Source organism: Dipodomys ordii, unplaced genomic scaffold, assembly GCF_000151885.1.
Source record: "Dipodomys ordii isolate 6190 unplaced genomic scaffold, Dord_2.0 Scaffold6, whole genome shotgun sequence".
Taxonomy (NCBI): Eukaryota; Metazoa; Chordata; class Mammalia; order Rodentia; family Heteromyidae; genus Dipodomys; species Dipodomys ordii.
This window is the reverse complement of record NW_012267222.1, coordinates 4988522-5011731: the sequence shown is the minus strand read 5'-3', so window position 1 is coordinate 5011731 and position 23210 is coordinate 4988522. Positions and strand designations below refer to the sequence as shown.

General features: G+C 40.0%; 1 protein-coding gene across 1 annotated transcript in view; it reads left to right on the top strand.

Annotated features, from left to right (window-relative positions):
• Positions 1-23210, top strand: part of LOC105997307 (arginine-glutamic acid dipeptide repeats protein-like) — a 294981-nt gene that overhangs the window by 144563 nt on the left and 127208 nt on the right. Inside the window, exons 3-4 of the mRNA XM_013031704.1 lie at positions 12744-12814; positions 22236-22361. Of these exons, the coding sequence (XP_012887158.1) occupies positions 12744-12814; positions 22236-22361 (197 nt within the window). The remainder of the gene's footprint in view (positions 1-12743; positions 12815-22235; positions 22362-23210) is intronic.

Genomic DNA, 23210 nt, shown 5'->3' with positions numbered 1-23210 from the left:
CCTCAGCTCTTCAGCTCAAGGCGAGCGCTCTACCACTTGAGCTACAGCGCCACTTCCGGTTTTCTGGTGGTTTATTGGAGATAGGAGTCTCATGGTCTCTCCTGCCCGGGCTGGCTTTGAACTGCGATCCTCAGATCTCAGCCTTCTGAGTAGCCAGGATTACAGGCGTGAGCCACCAGCGCCCGGCGCTTTGTTCTATTTTTAAGTTCACTTTTAAGCCAGGCACTGGTGGCTCAAGCCTATAATCCTAGCTACTTAGGAAGCTGAGATCTGAGGAACGAGGTTCTAATGGCAGGAAAATCCAAGACTCTTATCTCCAGTGAACCACCAGAAAACCGAAAGTGGTGCTGTGGCTCAAGTGGTAGAGCGCTTGCCTTGAGCTGAAGAGCGCAGGGACAGCGCCCAAGCCCAGAATTCAAGCCCCAGGACCGACCAAAAAAAAAAGTTCACTTTCTAGGATCATCTGTTTCTAGTTTTCCGTATTTAAAAAGAAATCAAGAATATTCCCCCTAAATAAATATTCTGAATGCTATTTACTGTAATTTAAATATTTTGTCCCATTTTAAAAGAATTTACAGGAATTAGAGCTATGGCTCAAAGTGGTAGAGTGCTATCCTCGGGCAAAAGAGCTCAGGAACAGGACCTGTGCCTTGAGTTCAAGTTCCATGACAGACCAAAACAAAAAACAAAAAAAGAAGATATTTCCATGAAGCATGCTTAGCTGTGTAATAAGAAATGTAGATTTTTTTACTTTAGTCAGAGCGTTTGTTAATTCTGTTACATGTCACTTCCATTCTCCTGTCACCTTTGTCTCCATGTCACCACCTCCAGTCCACCTGGAGCTTTGCAGGCTGTTGTGCAGGGTGAGAAGAATAGAAGTTCCCTTTCCCAGGATTCTGTTTCCAGAAATTGAAGTAGTATGGCTCTCTTACATTCCATGATCAGAACTTAGCCATACAACAAAACCAGCTATCAGGGAAGCTGGGAGATGTCAGCTTCATCATGCAGGGCCATGTGCCCGGCTCTCCCATTAAGGAAGAAAGGAGAATGAATGTTGTGCTCTGCCAGCTGTCTCTGTTCCAGAGCCTAACAAACAAGTGCAGTGAATTACATCAGTGAAGATGTAATTATTTGTTTGCACACCGACTTCTTACATTCCATTGTCGAGGGATGATGACTTTTATGCTTCCCCTCAGAATTTCCAACACATGGTAGACCATTGGTGGTGCCCAGTAAGTCTGGGCTAACACTTGCTGGTTTAGGATTCTGTTCCTTGTAGAATGTATGTTCATTTTCTATTTTTAACATAATCTTGATAAGATTTGCCTGTTACTACTTTGTTTAAAATACAGAAGTCTTAATGTTCCCCCCTAAAGTCTTCATTCATTTTTGTTTCAGCAGATGTTCATAATATGATACTTTTTGCAAGGTGCAAATTTACAAAAAGAACATGTGAAAGAAATCTCTAGTTAAGTGTTATGTCTGCCTAGAGCAGCTGCTCTCCTTGATTGAAGTGTGTTGAATATAGCACTTCCAATGGCTCAAACAATAAATGAAATCTCTTGTCTATTTTTAGGCATCAGGAAGTATTTAGATACTTTAAATACTGATAACAGTACTCAGACTCAGATCTCCTCTAATTTTGATTTTCAAAGTGATGGGTGAGCCAGGCATTGGTGACTCATGCCTATAATCAAAGTTACTCAGAAGGCTGAGATCTGCATATCACAGTTTGAAGCTAGTACAGGCAGGAAAGCCCATGAGACTCCTTTCTCCAGGGAACCTAGAAACAAGCAAAACAACCCTCCAGAAGTAGAATGGTAGTTCAAGTGGTAGAGTGCCTTGAATTAAGAAGCTCAGGGACAGTACCCAGGCCCCGAGTTCAGGCCCCAGGACTAATACGCACTCGCACACAAAAAGGGACAGGTGAACGGCAGATGAGATCTCCCTTCAAGTAATTTTTATCCGGAGACTATTGTGTATGTTATCAGCAAAATGACTATACATAGTGATGTGTGTATAGATAGACATTGGATATATGTACAGACCGTATAGATAATTAGAAATCCTGTGTAGGTGGAATTGTTTTTGCCAGGTACCTGTTGAATACTTGTAATTCTCAGTGAGCTGAAAATATTCAATGAAAATCTAAGGTTTCAATGATTCAGTCACAAGAAATGGCTGCTATAAATTATTCTTCAAATACCTTCACTTTGCTTAAGAATAAAACAGAATTCTTCTACCAGACAATAGTAACAAATGAAAATAATGGTGTAGGAGAGCTTATTGGTCAAATTAGAGTTGAAAAACAAGTTTCTTTTACCCTAGTTTATATAAATTATAGCAGTGATTGAACTTGGAGCCCTCTAGAATGTGACTTTGAGCTAGCTACCGGAATTGTTAATGTTGCTTTGAGCAACATTTTTACGACATTGCAGGTTTGTTTTTTAAAGAAGTTTAAGGAAAGATAAAAATCAAGAGTTCTAGTTCTTGGTCCCTCATTTTATGGGGAGAAATTAAAAAATTATACATTAGCAATGGGCAGTGAGTGGGGAAACTCCAGCCGAACTAGGAAGACGATAATGTAGGGTAGTTGCAGGCAGACTATCGGTTGACTTGGTTCTGACAGGCTAGCCAGGACTAGGACTAGGCAGAGGAAGAATGCCCAGGAAACTCCTGACAAGGCAGAACTGATATGCCCAGAAGAAAGGAGAGTCAAGGCCAGATGAAGAAGGGTACACAAAGAGGGTATCTTTTCCTTTTTTACATTTACTTTGTGTGGACGTGTGAATGTTATATAATCTGTCTTTCTGTGATCTTGATGGTTATAGATTAGGAGTAGCAAATTCTAGTACTTAATTTGCTTATTATTTGGATGTTGATTTGGTGAGTTTCTTTTAAGGTGCTTCTTTTCTGCATCTCTTAAAACTGTTTTATGCTGGTTTAGGTGGAAGATTAATCACCCAAGAAGAGGAGTCTGGTCTCATGCCTGTGATCCTAGCTACTCAGTTGGCACAGCAAAAATAATAGAGTGAAGCATGGCTCAAGTGGTATAGCACCAGTCCAGCAAGGCTAAGGTCCTGAGTTCAACCTTCAATTACCCAACCCCTTCCCAGAAAAAGTCTGATATTGTCAGATCAAGCTGTGAAATAAATTTAAGTTAAATAGAACATGTCTCTGAAGTAGTTTGGTATAGTATATATAAAAGTTGTCATTTGCTGTGTGTCCGAATCCATACAGTATATTTGGCCTATTTTCAATAAATAATATGATTGCAAATCTATAAGGAAATTGATATTCCAATAATAAGCAAAAATAACAGGCAGAAAATACTAGTAGTCTGTTTTGGTAATTTTTAAAAATCTATATTAGTAGAACATCTGTTTGTCCAGCCTGACCATAAAACGTATATCCCCATACTGTGGTTATGAAGGTAAATAGTTGAGGGAATATTTACATTAGGCTTTATAGGCATCTGCATCTTGGATAGCTTCCTTATATGTGCAGAAAACTAATTGGAACAGGACCATTTGTAGCCTGATATTGAGCTGTAGAGTAGTTGCATTTACAGAATTGAGAACTGCAGGCTACAATTAACTGTCATTAATTTTTTGAGTGGAAAATGTTCCATGTATTGTAGAGTCAGGAGCCAGGCTTGAGTGAGTTTAAATAGATGAAATCTAAATTATACTGACAGTCCATTAAACAGTAGCAGAAAACCTGTAAAGAAAATGGATTCACTGTGATACCAGTTTATAATAAAATCATTTTTCCAAACAAGAATTATGTCTTAGAATTCTCCCGTGTATTTGCAGTGAGCACTGCAGATTGGTTTGAAGCATTTATTGCAAAATCTGGGCTCCCAGGGCGTTGTTTTCTGCAAAGGAGCAAGCAGTGTAGCTTGAAATCTGCCCTGCAGGATATGACACCAGATCAGATGAACAGTTTGTTTGTCGTCAGCCATTTGGGGAGAGAAGACTCCATACCAGCCTCCCTGTCACGGCTGATTTTCCCCTCTGAACACTATGCATACTGTTTTCTATCGATTTCCTAAATGTACATTATTTCAGCCATGTTCCATTTCTAATCGAGTTTAGCGTCTGTCAACATTTCTATTTGTAATCACCCTCTACCTTAATAGGGATTTTATGGCAAAATTGTTTAGTTTTTATTTTGGATGGGAGTCCTTGAATTTTGGGATAGGGTTGTTACTTGAGTTTTTAAGCATTAGGAAGTTAGATACAGTGGCATGGGTGCTGCTGGAAGAAAGAACAAGCAAGCTGTCCAGTGCTGTAAGTGCTTAACTTCTCTAGAGAGATGGCCTTCACCTGTGTCTGGTGAGGTGGGGCCTCATGCATGCTAGGCAGAAAGGCAGAATTACCTGCATACTCTTTTTTGTTTTTTATTTTTTGGTCCGGTTGTGGGGCCTGAACTCTGGGCCTGGGCGCTGTCCCTTAGCTCTTCAGCTCAAGGCTAGCACTCTACCACTTGAGCCACCTTCCCAGCCCAACCTGCATACTCTTTGTGGCACGTGAGGTCTGTCTCACTTAACTGGAGTCTGCGTGTTAAACTGGTTAGGATCATTTTCATGTAGAGATTTAGTATAGGTTATAAGGGGAGCTTTCAGAGGAACGTCTTCATAATAAATTATAGAGATGACAGTGCTTAAAATTCTTTTTTGGGGGGAGAGCTTGGGTAATGCAGGTGCCAATCCCTGGCTAATACATAGCATGCTGGTATAACTAGGAAGATTGCTGCTGCTGGCAGAATAATCCTGCTTTTGTTGTTGTTGCTATTGCTTTGATTTGTTTTACTGAGTTTTCAAGGCCATGTAATATGATTGATTTAGAAAAGGGTCATACAGCAACACTTGCTCCAAAACACTAGCTTCCCTTTTTTTCTTTTTTTTTTTTTAATCTTTAAATAGTTACACAAAGGGGCTGTCATTTAACAAGGCTGTTTATGAATACAATGTATCTTGATCACTGTCACCTCTCTCAATATTCTTGCCCATCCCTCCCTTGCCCACCAGCTTGAGTTTTTAAAGTGAGGAAGATAATTATCTAAGACCAATCTTTAAGCTTTTGATGCACTGGAACATGTGACCTGCTTCCCCATTCTTCCTCTCCAGCCCTTTTCTCCTCAAAATTTAATTTTATTTTGTTAGTCAACAGGGGTAAAGACAGATAATGGTTGGCTCTTAAGTTCTGTATTTAGACAAAAGTTCATATAGGCTTCGAAATCCACAGAATTCTGTAAGGTAGAAATCCACAACTCTTTTATCATGTAATTTATCAAGGAAATAACAAATAGTATATTGTTACCTGAGATTTTTTACTCCACCGCAAGTGGTAATTTTTTTTTCCCCCTTTGTTGGTCATGGGGCTTGAACTCTGGGCCTGAGTGCTGTTCCTGAGCTCTTCAGCTCAAGGTGAGCGCTTTACCACGTGAGCCACAGTGCCACTTCCGGTTTTCTGGTGGTTTATTGGAGATAAGAGTCTCATAGACTTTCCTTCCTGGGCTGGCTTTGAACCATGATCCTCAGATCTCAGCCTCCTGAGTAGCTAGGATTACCGGCATGAGCCACTGGTACCCGGCTTGACATTGATAGTCTTTAAGATGATACAGTTAATTTTGGTGACAGTTGGTATAAGATAAAGGGCTTAATTTAACCCCAAGAACGGCTCTCACTTAGGGCTTTTTAATTAACTTGCTGTTTTTCTAATGTTTGTTTCCTTTCCCTATCTGGGTGCTCTCCACAATTACCAGACAATGCTAGTACCTGTCTGGTTCTAGGGCTTGAACTCAGGACCTTGTGCTACCTTTGCTTGCTTGCTCATGGCTGGTATTCTGCCACTTGAGCCATGCCTCCAACCCAGCTTTGTTTTTTGTGCCAGTCCTGGGGCTTGAACTCAGGGCCTCAGTGCTGTCCCTGAGCTTTTGTGGGCCAAGCTAGCTCTCTGCCACTTGGGCCATAATTCCATGTCTGGCTTTTTGGTGTTTACTTGGAGGTAAGAATCTCATGGACTTTCTTGCCCATGTTGGCTTCGAACTGAGATCCTGAGATCGCAGCCCCGTGATTACAAGTGTGAGCCATCAGTGCTTGGTTCCAACTTGGTACCTTGCTAACTAATTGGAGATGAAGTTGCTAAGCTTTTCCACCTGGGCTGGCTTAGAACCTTGATGCTTCTATTTCTCAGACTCCTGAGCAGCTATAATTACGGGTGTTAAGTACAAGTACTCAGCTGGCCAATTGCTATTTTTAAAAGACATGTTTCATACTGATTAAGGATATAGCAGTGTTCTGGCTAGAATCTCATGTAACTTTGTCTTTATGCCTTTTTTTTTTTTTTTTTTTGTAATGGAGCTTGAACTAAGGCCTGGGCACTGTCCCTCCGCTCTTCAGCTCAAGGCTAGTGCTCCACCACTTAAACCACAGCACTACTTCCAGTTTTCTGGTGGTTTATTGGAGATAAGCATCTCTCCTGCCCTGGCTGGTTTTGGACTGTGATCCTCAGATCTCCTGAGTAGCTGGGATTACAGGTATGAGATACCAGTGACTGGCTTTCCCTTTTTAATTTGTTCCTCATATGGTTCTTGAGTATTTACTATGCAGAATGCTGTGTACTGTGTAGCATACTGTTGTATCTGAAATTGAGGAATGGGCTTTGCCTGCTTTGCAGATGGGAAAGTAGAGATGTGAGGGTTTGTTGGCAGCCATGCACTATGCCAGTGCCCCTTGGATTAGAATTTGGACATCAAGATTTCAGTGTTGCACACACACACACACACACACACACACACACACGGATTAGAATTTGGACATCAAGATTTCAGTGTTGACACACACACACGGATTAGAATTTGGACATCAAGATTTCAGTGTACACACACACACACACACCCATCTGATTTAACTACAGTGTACACACACACACACACACACACACACCCATCTGATTTAACTACAGCGATACTTGTGGCCTTTATGTTCTTGAAATACTAGACTGACTTATTACCGTGTAGAGAAGAACAAGGATAGAGGAGTAATGTATAAGAGAGAAGGGAAGAAGAGGAGTCCTGTTAGAAAGAGAAGTTTCTATTAGAAATACTGTTAGAGTGACACTGCTGTGTTTTGCAGGACAGAGGATATTTCAAAGTTTAATAGGTGGAAACACATTGATGGAGAGAAAAATTCTTCATGGTACAGAGCAATGGCTGAATGTTGCCTGTTTTGTGACCACGTGACCACAGTTTTAATGCTAGAGTTCTGGCCCTGTGCTAAATTAGGGGGTGAAGTAAGAGTCTACTTACTCTGTTTTGGGAGGAGGTTATTTGGAAAGAAGTTGACAAGTTCTTTGTGTCATTCTGGCAAACTGCCTGAAGCGACAGGCTGTGATTTTTACCCTGGAGGGAAGCCAGCTCTGTTGCTCTATTTACATAAACGTGCTGATTTGCTAAGGGTTGAAAAGCAGAGGGCTTTCCTTTAAATTTTCTTTGAAAATTTGCCTCCAAGTTTTGGCCCCAAGATTTTCCCACCTTGCTTCATGAGGAGGGCTCTGCAGTTTGCAAATGGCCCAAAGGTTTCTTGGGCACAAAACTGTTTTGAGATTATGAGAAACAGCCAGAGGCACCTTGGTTCAGAACCGTTGCCCAAATCTTGGTGATTTTGTTGCTTCTTGTTCACAAAGAGTTGAGGTCACTTAATCATGCAGTCCATTACTATCCAGAGTGATAGAGAATAAATCTCAGCATATATCCATGGTTTCATTTCCAGACGTCTCTAGTAAAGAGGAAAATTACTTATCATGTGTTGTTTGGAATAATTGATACTGATGGTAATGGCCTCATTCATTTTTCTGGCCCATTTCAGGCATGCTGATTTTAAGATTAAAAAAATGTATATTTGCCCTATGGCAACTATTTGCTTAGTCTGGTAAATATGTGTTTTCACGTGAGTAATTTTGAAAACGTGCATTATGCATCTAATGGATTGCATCAGCTTTGCTTGATTCTTTCAGGACTGCTAGCTATCTCACAAAGAAAACGCTTGCTTTGTTTAGTTACAATAACAACAACAAAAGGTGTCTCAGTGCTTGTGTTGACTGTGGGGAAAATCAGTGGTCCAGCTGACTAAAACCAATTCTATAACCAGCTTTTAGACAATACAGTCAGTCATAAATTACATAAATTCTTGCCAAATGATTTTGGCATTAGACAGACAACTGGGCATACATTCCAATTGAGATTTTAACGTTGCTCTCAACTTACGTTCATAGCTTTCCCTTTCCAAATAAGCCATTTTATTTTTGTGCTAACAATAAACATTTATATAAGTTATTTTCTTAAATAGTTGCTTGATTAATCCAGGCAAGGGGAAAATACTTGTGATATGACCATTTGGCCTTAATTTAACCTTGTTTTGACAAAACAGTATGAATAATAAAAAGAATTTTCTTTCTGTGAAATTTGAATTGCAAATTATTTCTTAGAATGTATTCTCTGTTGGATTTCTCTAAATTTTGTAGGATATTTATAAAGAAAAAATTGACTCTATGGTAATTTTTAAGGTATTTGTTTAAAGAATGAATCAGGGTGGCTCACAGTTGTAATCCTGACTACTCAGGAGGCTGAGATCTGAGAATTGAGGTTCAAAGCCAACCAGAGCAGGAAAGTTAATGAGACTCTTATCTCTAACTAACCTCCAAAAACCTGGGAGTGAAAGTGTGGCTCAAGTAGAGGAGCTCTAGCCTTGAGGGGCAAAGTTAACAATACTGTTAGTGATCACTTGACACAGCTACTTGTTCTGCAGTACCAGCCTGAATTGTTTTGGATTTCATGGTTTCCACTTGAGCCACAGCTCCACTTTTTTTTTTTTTTTTTCTTCTGTCATGGTCTTTCTTGCCTGAACTGGCTTGGAATTGCAGTCTTCTGAGTCACTAAGATTACAAGTGTGAGCCAAGGAACTTTGATCCTCAGGTCTCAGCCTCTTGAGTAAATAGGATAACAGTGTGAGTCTTGAGACAGTCATTTTACAACAGAAAGCTTTTTATGTAAGAATAGGGCATTAGTGAGCCATCTGGGGGTCAGCCGAGCTTGAGACCTGCCCTGCCCTCCTTCCTCAGGCTTCTGAGAAGAGATCCCAGCCACTGCCCTTGCCCTGCCAGCATGTTCCTGTCTGCTCTTAACAGTTATACCCTAGTATAACTGTTGTATGGGTCATTATTTTCCTGAGTGTAACTTTGCAGTAAGACATGAAAGAACATAGGTTTTCTCATCATTTTCTGGAAAGGTTTTTCATATACTAGTCAATAGTTTCTTTATGTCTGTTTGTAGTAAAAATGATCCTGTTGGATATGGAAAAATACATAAAAGCATTTTTCTGTGAAAAAAGAATAAAGCTGTATCTCCTCCTTATCGTTTATTATTTAACTTAGTTACATCTCATTTTACCTACACTAATGCCAGACATTAATCCTTGGTAGATGTAAGGGATAGAGAAGGGAGTCATTTGTCTGAGCTCTCAAGACTGATGGTAATGCAGCCAGTGCAGACCATCTGACTGCTAATAACTGAGCAAGTGGGATGTGAATTGCTAATGTTTTATATAAGAGGAGGTGTTGTAGTTTCTTTGTGAAGAGAATAAATTCTCAAAATTTATTTCCTCTGGTGCTGACATATGATTAGTTATAAACATCATATGACCAGAAACTGATAGTGTACAAGACTGGACTTGGCAGACAGCAGAGGAGTAGTTGGTGTTTTGGAGAATGCGGCCTAGGGGAGGAGGGTGTATAGCTGTGGGCATTCAGTGCAGCAAGTTTCTTGTCACTTGAACTGAGAAAGTGCCACCCACTCCCCACCTGCTACCTATCCCAAACTGTGAAATCCCATATATATGTGCTGGGCAAAAGAACACATATAGACCTACAACTTGTGGTCAGGGTGAATGAGATTAGTATATAATTGACTTTAAGTCATTTGAAATATTAGCAATGGGTACAATAGGGACTCAGAAATTAAGAACATCAGGTCTTAAAAAATTGTGCAAGAGCCGGGCGCCAGTGGCTCACGCCTGTAATACTAGCTACTCAGGAGGCTGAGATCTGAGGATCGCAGTTCAAAGCCAGCCCAGGCAGGAGAGACCGTGAGACTCCTATCTCCAATAAACCACCAGAAAACCGGAAGTGGCGCTGTAGCTCAAGTGGTAGAGTGCTCACCTTGAGCTGAAGAGCTGAAGGACAGCACCCAGGCCCAGAGTTCAAGCCCCACGACCGACCAAAAAAAAAAATTGTGCAAGTTAGCCAGGTGCTGATGGTTCATGGTTGTAATCCTCACTGCTTGGGAGGCTGAGATCTGAGGATTTTGGTTCGAAGCCAGCAGGCATAGGAAAGCCCATGAGACTTTTATCTCCAACAAACTATTCAGAAAAAGCCAGAAGTGGCACTGTGGTTCAAGGTGGTAGAGTGCTAGCCTTGAACAAAAGAAGCTTGGGGACAGCTCCCTGAGTTCAAGCCCCAGGACAGGCACACATACTAATAAAAATTGTGCAGGAAGTGGCACTGTGGTTCAAAGTGGTAGAATGCTAGCCTTGAGCAAAAAAAGCTCAGAGACAGTGCCCAGGCCCTGAGTTCAAGCCCCACCACAACCAAAACAAATTATGCAAGTTGGAGTTACAGGGTTGTGTGTGTGTGTGTGTGTGTGTGTGTTGATTTCTCTTTTTTTTTCTCAGGTTATGAAGAGAAGTATCTGCTGTGATGGGCAAGAGGTCTTTAGATTGTAGCTGAAGATGATTGAATTGTTAAATGGATGTTGCTTGAATGTTGAAGCAGCATTAAGGCCCTGGAACAAGACAGACAGCTCTGTCACTGCTACACTTTTGATATGTGTGGACTCGGAGTGAAGAGCTGTTGAGTATAAACCCCAGAAATTAGATGGGAAATTCTGATGCCTAGCTCATCTTCATATTTCTTCTTTTTCTGAAATGGGTTTTGAGTAGAGAGGTCTTAAGTTCCTGCAGAAGTTTCCTGGAAGAATATGCCTTTTAAGAAGGGCTTTGACAATGGTCTAAACTTCAGTGGGTTTGCTAGTACTTCCGGGAGAGCCAGACTGTCCACTGGAGGTATGACAAATTGCTGCTCCATTTTTCTTCTTTAGTGGTCTTAATATATGTGACAAATGAAGCCAGAGAAGAATTTGCCCCTGTTGTAAAAACATGGCTTATTTTGAAGATACACTCACACAGAAGGGTCAGAAGAAAGGAAAATACAAACGCTATTTTCAATGTGGGCATTGAGATCCTTCCTGCTAGACTTGATGGACAGTGAATGCCTTTATTTCTTAGTAACAGTTAGACTTCCCTGTCCTAAGATTTATCATGACTTTCAGTTGTAATGTTGAGGGTCTTTACCTTCCCATAGACACTGTTTTCCATACAATCATTGCTTTCCAAAAAAGCAATCTTTTAGACTCCAGCTGTTGAAAGCATGAAACAATTGAATTGCTCAACCATTGTAATAGCAAATGCAATTTAAAAAGTGCTCCTCTTCCTTGGGGAAAAAAAGTAATTTGGTTTATTTTATCCCATCTCCTATTGGCTGTTTGTTTTGTTATTTATTTGTCCAGTCGTGGGCCTGAACTCTGGGCCTGGGCGCTGTCCCTCAGCTCTTCAGCTCAAGGCTAGCGCTCTACCACTTGAGCCACAGCGCCACTTCTGGCTTTTTTTTTCCTGCTTATGTGGTGCTGAGGAATCGAACCCAGGGCCTCATGCATGTAAGCCAAATGCTCTACCACTGAGCCACCTTCCCAGCCCTGTTGTTTATTTTTTGTACAATTAGAAAATAAAATGTATGTAGGTTAATATTTAATAGTAAATAACCCTAAGTGGAGTAGATGCATTTTCATTCCATAGTAAGGTGCCTGCATGGTCAAACCAGTCTGCCATTGCTCTTGGTGAAAGCACAGAGCATCTACCTCAAAAAACTTATTTATGACCTTAATGTATCATTATTTTCTTTTAATTTATTTTCTTTTCCTTTTTTTCTTTCTTTTGGTGATGCTTGAAACCAGGGCCTTAAGCCTATAAGGCAAGTTCAGCCACTGAGCCACATGTCCAGCTCCAGCCCCTCTACCTTGCTGTCCCTGCGCTCTTCAGCTCAAGGCGAGCGCTCTGCTGCTCGAACCACAGCGTCACTTCCTATTTTTCTTTAAAAACAAAGTTTTGCTACATAGATCCAGCTGATCTTCTATTTACTACAGCCTGTCTCAGACTCCTAAGCACTAAGATTATAGATGTTTATCACTATGCCCAACTGTGCCCGCCTGCTTGCATGCCCGTTTGTGTGTGTGTGCCTGCCTGCCCGCGCGTAGTGTGTATGTGTGTTGGGGTTTGAATTTAGGGCCAGCGAGGTAGGTGCTTGAGCCACACTTCCAGATTCTGATTACTCATTTTAACCAAGTAATTCATTTAGCTAAATTTCTTCATCTGAATATGGGTCGTCTTAATGGCGATCCTACCCTTTTCCTTCCTCCAAATAATTGAGACTTCTAGGTTCTTTAAATTATCAAAGGCTGTTTGCTTTTAGCTTAATTTTATTTATAATTTAATATCACCATTGGTAAGATTTCTTAAAAGGTATATGATTTGTAATTTTAGTCATTTATTTATGCAGTGGCTTTATGGGCCTTGTCTTTTTTCCTTAACAGTACATGCCATTGTTTTAAATTTTCTTTTTCTTTTAAAGACTGTGTGTATATCGAGAGTCGGAGGCCAAACACACCGTATTTCATCTGTAGCATCCAAGACTTCAAACTGGTAAGCATTTTTAACCTGCTGTTTGTTCTGCTCTGGACCATCTCTGTTTCCAGCTCCTTTGGCTGACTTGATTTTGTTTCCCATGTTGCTTGCATGCTATGGGCCACCATCAGTGCTGAAATAAGGCATCTGATAGTTCATCTCCTTAGTGTTGTGACACTCACTGGTAATGCTTTGTGTAGTAAGCAGTGTTTCTGAAGTATTTATTCCTTTAGTAGTGGTTCTGACAATTTCAGAGATTGCTCTATGCTGTGAAGTAGTTTGTTTCTTCTCAGCCATTGTTAAGAATCTGAAGCAAATTTACAAACCAATCAGTGGGAAGTAGAGTAACTAGTTTCTTGAGGAAAATGTTATTTTCTTTGATATACCTCAAACTTCTTTCTAGGATCTCTTAGAGATAGCGGTTGGAAGGAGGAAGTCTGTATGGATATGACATACTTCCTCACTGAGAACATGTTCTGGGTAGTACGTCTGTGTTGATGCCTAGTATCACATCGTTCGGATTTTGACCAGTGGTTCCCACACTTTGGTTTTGGGGATCTCGGGATGTTTGTAAAGATTTTGCACAAGTAAAGACCCTTAGTCTTAGGTACGTAGATATGCTATACACACATCTAAACAAATATTTTACAAACATTTCGATACACCATTGTGATGTTTTTTAAGGAATTAAGAAAGCTGGGTGCTGGTGGCTCATACCGGTGTAATCCTAGCTACTCCAGGACTCTTGAGATCTGTTGATTTGAGTTCAAGACAGATTGGGTAAAGTTACACCCTATCTCAAAAACAAACCAAAAATTACAAAGAAAAGTTGGTAGAGCACTTGGGTAGCATGTGTGGGGCCCTGAGTCTAATTCCTAATACTAAAAAAGAAAAACAAAAAAGACTTGCATATTTTCTACAAGTAACGGATTGTGGAAAATGCTATTGGAGTAGTAGCATTTGAAAATCTTTTGGAACATTTCCATCTTGGAATGAGATCCTTTTACTTAAAAAGGTTGTGAACCACTGTCTACCTATCTATAGCTTAGGTATAGAAAAATCCTAATTTTAGCTTTGTAGAGAATGTGTTTCAGTATCTGTGGGTAAGCTCATTTCCAAATTCTTTGTTATGTAACTATTTGTATTCTGATAAGCAGTTTACATGATACTTTAGAGTAAAGAAATGAATATAATTCTTTGTTACGTAACTATTTGTATTCTGATAAGCAGTTTACATGATACTTTAGAATAAAGAAAGGAATATAGGACAAGGAATCTGTTGTGCCTTTACTTCTTAGTTTTAGTTATTCTTAATAGGCTGCTTATACCTTTTGTGGCTATTTTGCAAGGGAATCTTGCAATTTAATCATCTGCTTTATATTCAGTTTTCATGCTAATATGAGATTTTACCTTTTTTAGAGTTCTTTGCTCTTTATTATGAACTTTTTTTTTTTTAACAGAAACTGCACTGGTAATGAAATTTTTGGGAGGTGGCTTTGTTTTGCAAAGAGTTTTATTTTGGTAGTAGCTGTTGCTACTGCTCTCCCCTGCTTGTTATCTGTGTGTGTGAATTTTACTAACACAAATGCCACTGTCCCGTGGAAAATAGCTCTGAAATAATATTGCAGAGATTTTTCTTTTGCCTATTAGATTGTGAGCCTCTTTGTACAATGTTTTTTTCTTCACATTAGCAGGTGCCTTCATGTTTGAACAGCGTCTTTTATGAAATGCTGATTGCAGTGTGATAGTTGCTGTTCTGGGCAAAGGTTCCTGCTGAGTTACAGTAATTGCTTTGGGTATTAACAGCAATAAAAGCAGAAGCTTCTGTTGTCAGTATTGGTATGGTACAACACATTAAAGCATCTGCAAAAACAAGTGGGAAGTAGGGTGTGATATGTTTGGAGACCTTCGTAAAATCACATACTGCTGTTTCTTACGTATTTGAGGTTCTGTGTTTATCATGTTCATAACAGTAGTTGTTATATAAGGATAATGGAGGTGATGAAATGTTTTCTCCTGAAGAAATGTAGTTTTTCCCAACTTTCTGCTTTTCTTGGTTCTGTATAGTTAACTGAATAGATGAGAATAATCAAGATTTTGTTTGTTTCCCCTTTCCATTTTATCCAAGCTAAAAGGAAAAAGAGCAGAAGGAAATAACTTTATCTTCAAGATTTTAAAAAGAAGAGATTGGAGTTGCTTTTGCCCATAGCAAAATGTGGCAAACTGGAACAATATAAAATGAAAACAAAAAATGAATAGCTTTGAAATATTGACAGAATTTGTTTTATCTTTTTAGCTATAATGAAACAAAAAGTTGGTTTAGGGTTGTAACTGAGAAATGTGTTTCTTTGCTTACATAGAAAAATAAGTATTAATCATAAATCATAAATTTTGAGTTCAAGGGACTGTTTTGGGACTGATAAAAAAACCTAATCTATGAATGTTCTTTATTATAGTACATATTACAGTGTCTAGGGTCTAAGGTAAGATGAACAATGTTAAAGATGATAAAAGCTTAATGACAAGAAGTGGGAATGAGGGAAAGTTTTCTACCAGTCATAGGGAATAGCATAATGTCAATTTATTGAACTCTGAGGCCTCTGGGTAGCATTTAATTCCCGATGAGATAAGAAGAGTCTTTGGGTTTTCTGTGGATCTTGGTTGTCTTATAGGTCCTGCTCCTACATTTACCTAGAGTCTGAGTCCATCCCATAGGACTTGGCTGTCTTATGTCCTGATTGATGTCTTTGGGCCTGTCAGACTATTTAGATAGCTTTCCTTCCCTCTCAAAATATCCCAATTCGGATGATAGGTTATGTAGTCATCTTGTCTGCCTGACTTCTGCTTTAATGTTTAAGCATAAGAACGTAAGACCAGGGTCTGGGAACGTGGCTCAGTGGTAGAGTGCTTGCCTTGCATGCATGAGGCCCTGGGTTTGATTCCTCAGCACCACATAAGCAGAAAAAGCTGGAACTGGTGCTGTGGCTCAAGAGGTAGAGTGCTAGCCTTGAGCTGAAGAGCTGAGGGACAGTGCCCAGGCCCAGAGTTCAGGCTCCATGACCGGAACCCCGCCCCCCCCCAAAAAAAAAGAAATAAAAACAAAACACAGAACCGTGCCACCTCACACTGACAGGCATATTTTTAATATAGACTTCACGGGAGTGAAAACGGCTGGAGGCTGTGACAGTGTAGGATAATTAAGTTCCTAACCTTGCTGAGGCTTGCAAAGGTAGCATTTTCAAGGGAAATGAATTATGCATTTTATTAGAAAGCATTTGTTATCGTAGGAAGTACTCATTTGATTGGCTTGTTCCCAAACTAGGGGAGATTTAGTTTTGGTTGTGACTCTCTTGACCCAAGATTATTTAAGGAAGAAGTAATCCAAATTGGGGCTGAAGTGAGCAGGAGAGGTGGCATGGGCAGAACATGCTTACTTAGAAGCAGGAAAGAGGAGCAACAATTAAGTAAGCCTGTGTTGTACCATAGGTTTTTGTCTGAGAAATAATAAAGTGCCTGGTAAAATTCTTTCTTTAGTCCTTTGAAGCAGTAGTAGTGTGCATTTGCAATCGTGATCTTCTGTTGCCTGGCTGGAACCTATTAATTAATTACTAAAGATTTCTTTTTAATTATTTGGAGTTGGGAAGCTGAGCAACTGGGGAAGTTAGCAAGGTTGGCACAGGCCTGGGCGGGCTGACAGCGTGGGTGGGAGCTTTGGAAAGCAGTGAGACCTCCCGCTGATTCCGCGCTCCCCCCCCCCCCCTTCCCCTGTGGCCTGAGCTCCTCAAGCTTCTCTCCACAGCTTTCTTCCATTATCCTCTTGCTCCCTCTCAGTGTGACTGGGCTAGATTGAGGGTTCTCCAATAATGGCAACTGGTGACTGAAAGAATCTTTTGCTGCCCTGGTTCCCCCAAAGGTTTTCTAGGTCAGCATGAGACTTAGTTTGCTTTGAGGGTTTTCTTCCTGAGTCCGGATCATCAAGGAATATTTTATACCAGAATGCAAATAGGTCATGATAAATACCTCTGACTAGTATTTATTAAAAATCTTCAGGGGACTGAAAAAGTACTAAATATTGTAATCTGAGGTTCTTTAGTAACCTGAGATTCAAATTGTACCATTTGAATTGTACAATTCAATTGAGAAGGACATTCATTTTCTTTTTTTGTTCTGAAAGGAAATTTTCTTTCTTGCTTTCACTTAAAAAAAACATTCCATTGACACAATTGGTTTCTAGAAATAAAAATGGAGTTAGATAATGCTAGCAAAATATCATAAGTGAGTAATTTTGTTTCAGTTTGACTGTTCCTTGTAGTACTTCTACCTAGCTCTTTATTCATAGGTCAGTAATCAAACCATTATTTTAATCTTCTGCCTGAAAATGCTGTGTGCATTCCCAAATTTCATCATGCTATGAAAAGAAGTATAGTTTTGGTTTTCTGGAGTTATTTTCAAGTGTTAACCTCAAATAAGTTTCCAGAAAGGGTAATTATTACAAATACAATTTTCCATGCTATTGATTTGTTTTATTACAGGCCCGGGCCTGTAATCCTAGTTACTCAGGAGGCTGAGATCTGAAGATTGGTTCAAAGTCAGCCTGGGCAGGAAAAATCTATGAGACTCTTATCCCTCCAATTAACTACCAGAAAACCAGAAGTAGTGCTGTGACTGGAAGTGGTAGAGTGCTAACCTTGAACTGGGGCATGTGAACGGGGAGGAAGGGGCTGGGATGGGACAAAAATCTCGAGGATAGTACCCAGGCCCTGAATTCAAGCCCCAGGACCAACAAAAAATAAATAAAGCATCTTTAAACCAGGCAAATCATCCTTAAACCTAGTCTAGAACTTCCTTAGATTTGAGAATTGATGACAACATGGTTTTTGTTGGACACACAGACAGGAGTGTGGTGTGTCCTCCATTTTCTAAACAGCAGTCACTCTTTTTTAAAAATTTTTTTATTGTTATTGTAAAAGTGATGTATAGAGGGTTACAGTTACATAACTCAGGTAATGAGTCTGTTTCTTTCTGGATAATTCACCCCTTCCCTTGCTGTCTCCTAGTTTTTCCCTCCCATCCACCCACAAGTTGTATAGTTTATTTTCCACATAGTGTTTAGTGAGTACCACTGCTGCATTTGTTTACCCTTTGTCCCTCTATTTCTGTGCCCCCCCCCGTCCTCCTGAAGACAGATAAACTAACAAGCAAGACAAAAAGAAAATAAAAAACAAAGATTAAAAGCCTTCATTCTTGTGGCTGATTGTGAGTGTGGAATAGCTAAAGATGACACCTCACTAGCTCAACTTGGGGAAGACATTCCTGATCAGTTCTGCCATGAATATGTGTGGGGCCAAGTTATTCCATACTGTTATTATGGTATGATTGAATACCATATTCCTTACTATATTTCACGGACATATGCGATCAAGTAGGGGGAAACATTTTGAAATGTCTCTTACCTTACTCCAAAGCTGATGGATTGCCATCCATCAGCTTTTACTGCTGTGTTCCCTGACAGTGCAACAGAGGAGGGGCTACAGAGAGATTGTCTTCAGCTTAGGTTCACTTGTCATTGAAAATGCCCTCTCTCCATGTATTTACTTTCTCAGAAGTGGATTGAAAGCAATATGAAGCTGGTTTTATTATTTAAAATGAAAACTTACTGAGGATATATAATTACACTTTTTTTCTCATTTTTGTCAGATATGTAGGCAAAATTATGTCTCCAGATAGAGACTTCATTAGCATGCACTCTGGGTTCACACAGTGAATTGATCAGATTTATGCATTGTATGCCACGATGTTCATTCGAGCATGGCTTTTGTGACCATGCAGCACTGAAAGTGTGGTTTGTGCACATTTAGAAAATGGTTATTCATTTTAATAGCAGAAAAAATCTTGTATTAAACCCTTTGTTGGTATGATGGGATCAGAGAACGACTCTGAATTAATTTGAACATAAGTAGTTCACAATCTGGGATATGTTGTTCTGGAATTAAGATGAGGGGTGGTAGATTGCGCAGGTTCAGAGTTGGGATTTGACCTCGGTTTGTCTGGGTTCCTGTCCCCTTACCTCAGTTGTTGTCTTTTAGGACTTTGGGTAGGAAGCTTTTAACTTTTAACTTTGCTTTACCTGTGCAGTCGGGATGTTTTTAGAAAAATTGGTACAGCCCACAAGTTTTGCTGCAAAATTGGTGCAGCCCACAAGTTTTGCAGCACAAGATCTGCCCATAGAACGCTAGTGATTGTGTTAATAACGCATAGTTGCTTTTCTAGATTTATCTATGCTTTATTGTAAAGACAGATACCTTTTGTGTTTTGTTCACTGATGAACCCTGTGTGCTCAGCCCATTACCTGACCATAATATTGAATAGTGACTGAAGGTTAATACTTCAGTGGAAAAAAAGTTTGCATCAGTAGTAGTTGTTTGATAAAATGACATTCATTGACTACAAATAATTAGCTTTGTGTCTAGTAATTCCAGAAAGACTGTTCATTTGCATCTTAATCTCTTGATAGCTTGCAGTGTGCAGTATTTTATGTTTTTCAATAATAAAACTTCCTTTTAAGGTATTTCTTTTTTTAAAAAATAGATCTTAAATGAATGTCACCAAAGTCATATTTTTTAGGTGCCAGTGTATTTTGGTTTGAAATTTCTATATAGCTGACTTTTAACAAAGGTAACAGGGGCTTCGTTTATATGTGAACATCCCAGAAAAGCCTGCCCTGATGACAAAAGTCTGTGGATGTCGTGACTCCATTTTGTGTGAACAGGAAAGACGTGGTTCGGCCTACTTTCTGACGGCCCTCAAGGTGTTCCTCACAAAACCGAGTGTCTGTCATCCCTTCTTCTCTTTACTTGTTTGGATGCACTCTATAAGAAGACTTGTGCCATCCATTTACAGCTTTGTGATGTGTGTAGTGTGAGTAATGACGCACAAGCCTTAAAATGTGCACGAAATGTTTCTAGATTTTAGAGCGTGGCCTTCAGTGTTCCTTGCAGAGATGATGGAACACACAGCTGAAATAATTTTTTCAAAGAAATGGTCTTTTCTGTTAGCTTAGTGCTCTCACCTGTCAGAAGTGAATGTATCAGCATGATTATATTCCTAAACATTACCCCCCTTGTTTTATTTTGAGGCAATGAATAATAATTGTACATATTGATAGACTTCAATATACAGTTCCCAAGGCAAAACATGATATTTATTACTGAATTGGAGTGAGTGTTCTTCCTGAAGCTACCTCTTTTTTTTTCTTGGCTTAAAATAAAGGTCAGCTTTGCTCATGTCAGTGTTGTAAAAAGAAGTACATAGGGCACTTGGTTTTCAATTTCATAGTGCTGTGAGCAAGGACTAGATGCCCCTCACATATGTAAATTTGAAGTTGATAATCTTATTTAATTCAGGAAGAGAGGAGGTAGAGAGAAATTGCTTAGCTTTGGGGTGGGTAGATGGAAGGGTGAGGTTGTTGTTGGACACCATGCCTCTCACCTCCTCTCCTCAGTTATGGAACAGTGAAGGAAAAGAGATTGCAGTCCTTGTGTCCCTCTGCATGATGTGACTGTCCAATCAGAAGTGGATAGAAGCATTCCTGGAAGAGGGGCTCACAATGAGATGCTGGGAGTGAACAGTCTCAGAACATCTTATTTGGCCCATTTCCTCTGTTACTTATCAGTGTGATTTCAGTCTTGGCTGGTAGGCAGGAGAGGCCACTGGGACCTAAAGTTTTAATGGGGCATAATTACTGTGAAGTCGGGTAATTCATTTTCTTCTAATTTAATTGGATTTTAGGACTGTAAGAGATCATTGAAGAAATTTTGTTTAACTATATATATATATATATATATTGCATAAAATATAATTTACCTAAAGATGTAATTCGCTAAATTTACTGTGAATTTTTTTCCAGTGTAGAAAACTAGCTATTCTAATTTATTTTCAAAGAGCATAAAGTTGAGATAATGCTGTGTTTGTAGAGACCTGTGGGAAAATATTGGTGAAATTGTGTTCAAACTTGATTCCTTAGAACTGGAAATTTCTAATCTGTATGTATATATGTATGCATGTATCAAGAACCAACTTGAAATCTGAATTGGAGATTGGAATTCTGGTTAATTGAATTGCAGATATAAGAGATCAACCAGAGATTTGCTTTGTTTTCATGTTATGTTGAGAAATATTGACTGTACTGGAAGGTGCAGTTAAATTTGACGAGCTGGCAGGGGGCGGAGGGGGAGTCTGACTACTACCCCTGTTGTCATTGAGGTGACTGACTTTTGGAGAAAGGAGAAGAAAGTGATCATGATAAAGGCATTCCTAGTATTAGCTTGTTTTTTGTTTTGTCGTGGGATGTGTTAAAAGCGATATACAAAAATGAGTAGTTGATGGATTTCATTGAAATTTGGGTTAGAGAAATTGTTAGAGAATGTTTCCCAAAGAGAATTATATGTAACAAGATATCTTAGTAAGGATTTAATAATAAAAAGTTTGCTTATCTGTAATTTTAAAACAACTTGAAGAGCAGAGGTTCTCATCTATAAGAAAGTATATTTTATAGCTTTTTAAAGTCCATTTAATGCTACATTAAATGGAATTGCTTAGTTTTTTAAAAAATGTTATGTGCCCGCTATATTTGAAAGGGAACATGTTTGACTATTATTTAAAGTGTCTGTACTGATACTTAACAAGGACCGTGCTGGCTTTCAGAAGTTGCTGTCCAGTCTTTTTCTACTGGTCTTAAATGATTTCAAAGTTTATTTTAAAAAAAAGTGGTACATACTAGACTGTTTCTGCCCCTGCAAGAAGAAAATGACTGTCTTCACCTTCTTGCTCTGCTTGTTCACTATCCTCACTCGTGGGCATTCGGAGGAAATTAACTTACTTGAATGCAGTCTTCTTTTCTCTGCTTTAAAGCTTCTATTTATCTTGCCCTTGGCTTTACAAAATTAAAGTAAGGACTTCCAGAAAGTGACAGGGTCTTTCTTTGGCTCCTTTGATGGCTCGAATACTTCTATAATATGCCCACATCTTGTATTTTTAGCATTTCACATGTAGAAACTCTTCTGAAAGCTCAGTTTGTCCACTATTGTGTTTATCTGACTCCGCTGATTTTTTTTCAAAAATTATTATTAAAAGCAAAGCATGCAAATGTTACTGTGCCTTGGCATTTTGTCACATCTTACCTTGGTTATTTTGAGGGGCACACACCATACTCTTTGTGACAGGACTTAAATTAAAACATGAGCCAGGAGGCTCCCATGGGTACTTGCATTGGAGTTAGGAGACAGCTTTGACTAATCCAGCCCTCGAACAAATTCTCTGAGACGTTAGAGACTGTCTGCGAAAGGAGTTTTGCAGAGACCTACTTGTGTGCTGAGTGCCCCTGATAACCAGGGCATGAGGGGCATTGGGCACGTTAACTTAAAACTGTTTTCTCTTTTAGGTCCACAACTCCCAGGCCTGTTGCAGATCTCCAACTCCTGCTTTGTGTGAGCCCCCAGCATGCTCTCTGCCGGTGGCGTCTCAGCCGCCACAACATCTTTCTGACGCCGGGAGAGGGCCTGTAGGGGTAAGGAGAATCCCGTTTTTAAAAGCCGCCAGTATTTTATATCCCACAGGCAACGAAATAGGGACACGACCCCTCCCCGGAGCCCCTTTAGGAATGTGCTGTATCACATGTGTTTTTAACAGTAACGAGTACACGCACAGAGAAAGCAAGATACGGGACTTGCCTTACCCCTCTAGAGCAGTTCCAGAAGCGAGCGGGGTTTGGGGGAGGGTATTTGGGCCCCAGCAGAGAGCATGCTGGGCTGCTGCAAGGAGCAGGAGCTGGCAATCAGCAGCGAGTATGGATGTTGGCAACCGAAATGGGGGACAAAGGGGGTAAGTTTGAGTCCAAGTGTTGAGTGTACGTTTCCCCCAGTCCCATCAGGACTCATGGCCCATAGACTTAGACCTTTTCCCGATACTGCCCTCCTAGGACATTCTGTAGAAGGCTGTTAGGAAACGGTGAGCTTTTTGCTGCGATGGTAGATAGAGAACAAATACCGCTTGAAAAGGCTAAGGTTGGGCTGTAGGTCCTTCCACTAGCTGTTACTTGGTGATGGTGCGGCTGTGAGGTGCAGCAGGATGTAGTAGTGGTAGCATTCTACCAGTAGGACAGGGGCCTGCCCCGTGTTGGGTGCTCCCCAGAGATTCTTCCTGTGTGTGTATGAGTACCTCCTCCCCCCTCCCCCCAAAGCTGTGTATACATTTTGCATTTTTCCTTCCTTTAGGAGGACTTAATGGTAACTTTTCTAAAAGGCAGGGGTTTTTGAAACTGGTTGCCAACCTGAAGTGCAATCTGACTGTAGGGCTAATGTTTGTAGTCTGTTAGGATAGTGTGTACTCTCTCCCTGTCCCTGTCCCTGTCCCTGTC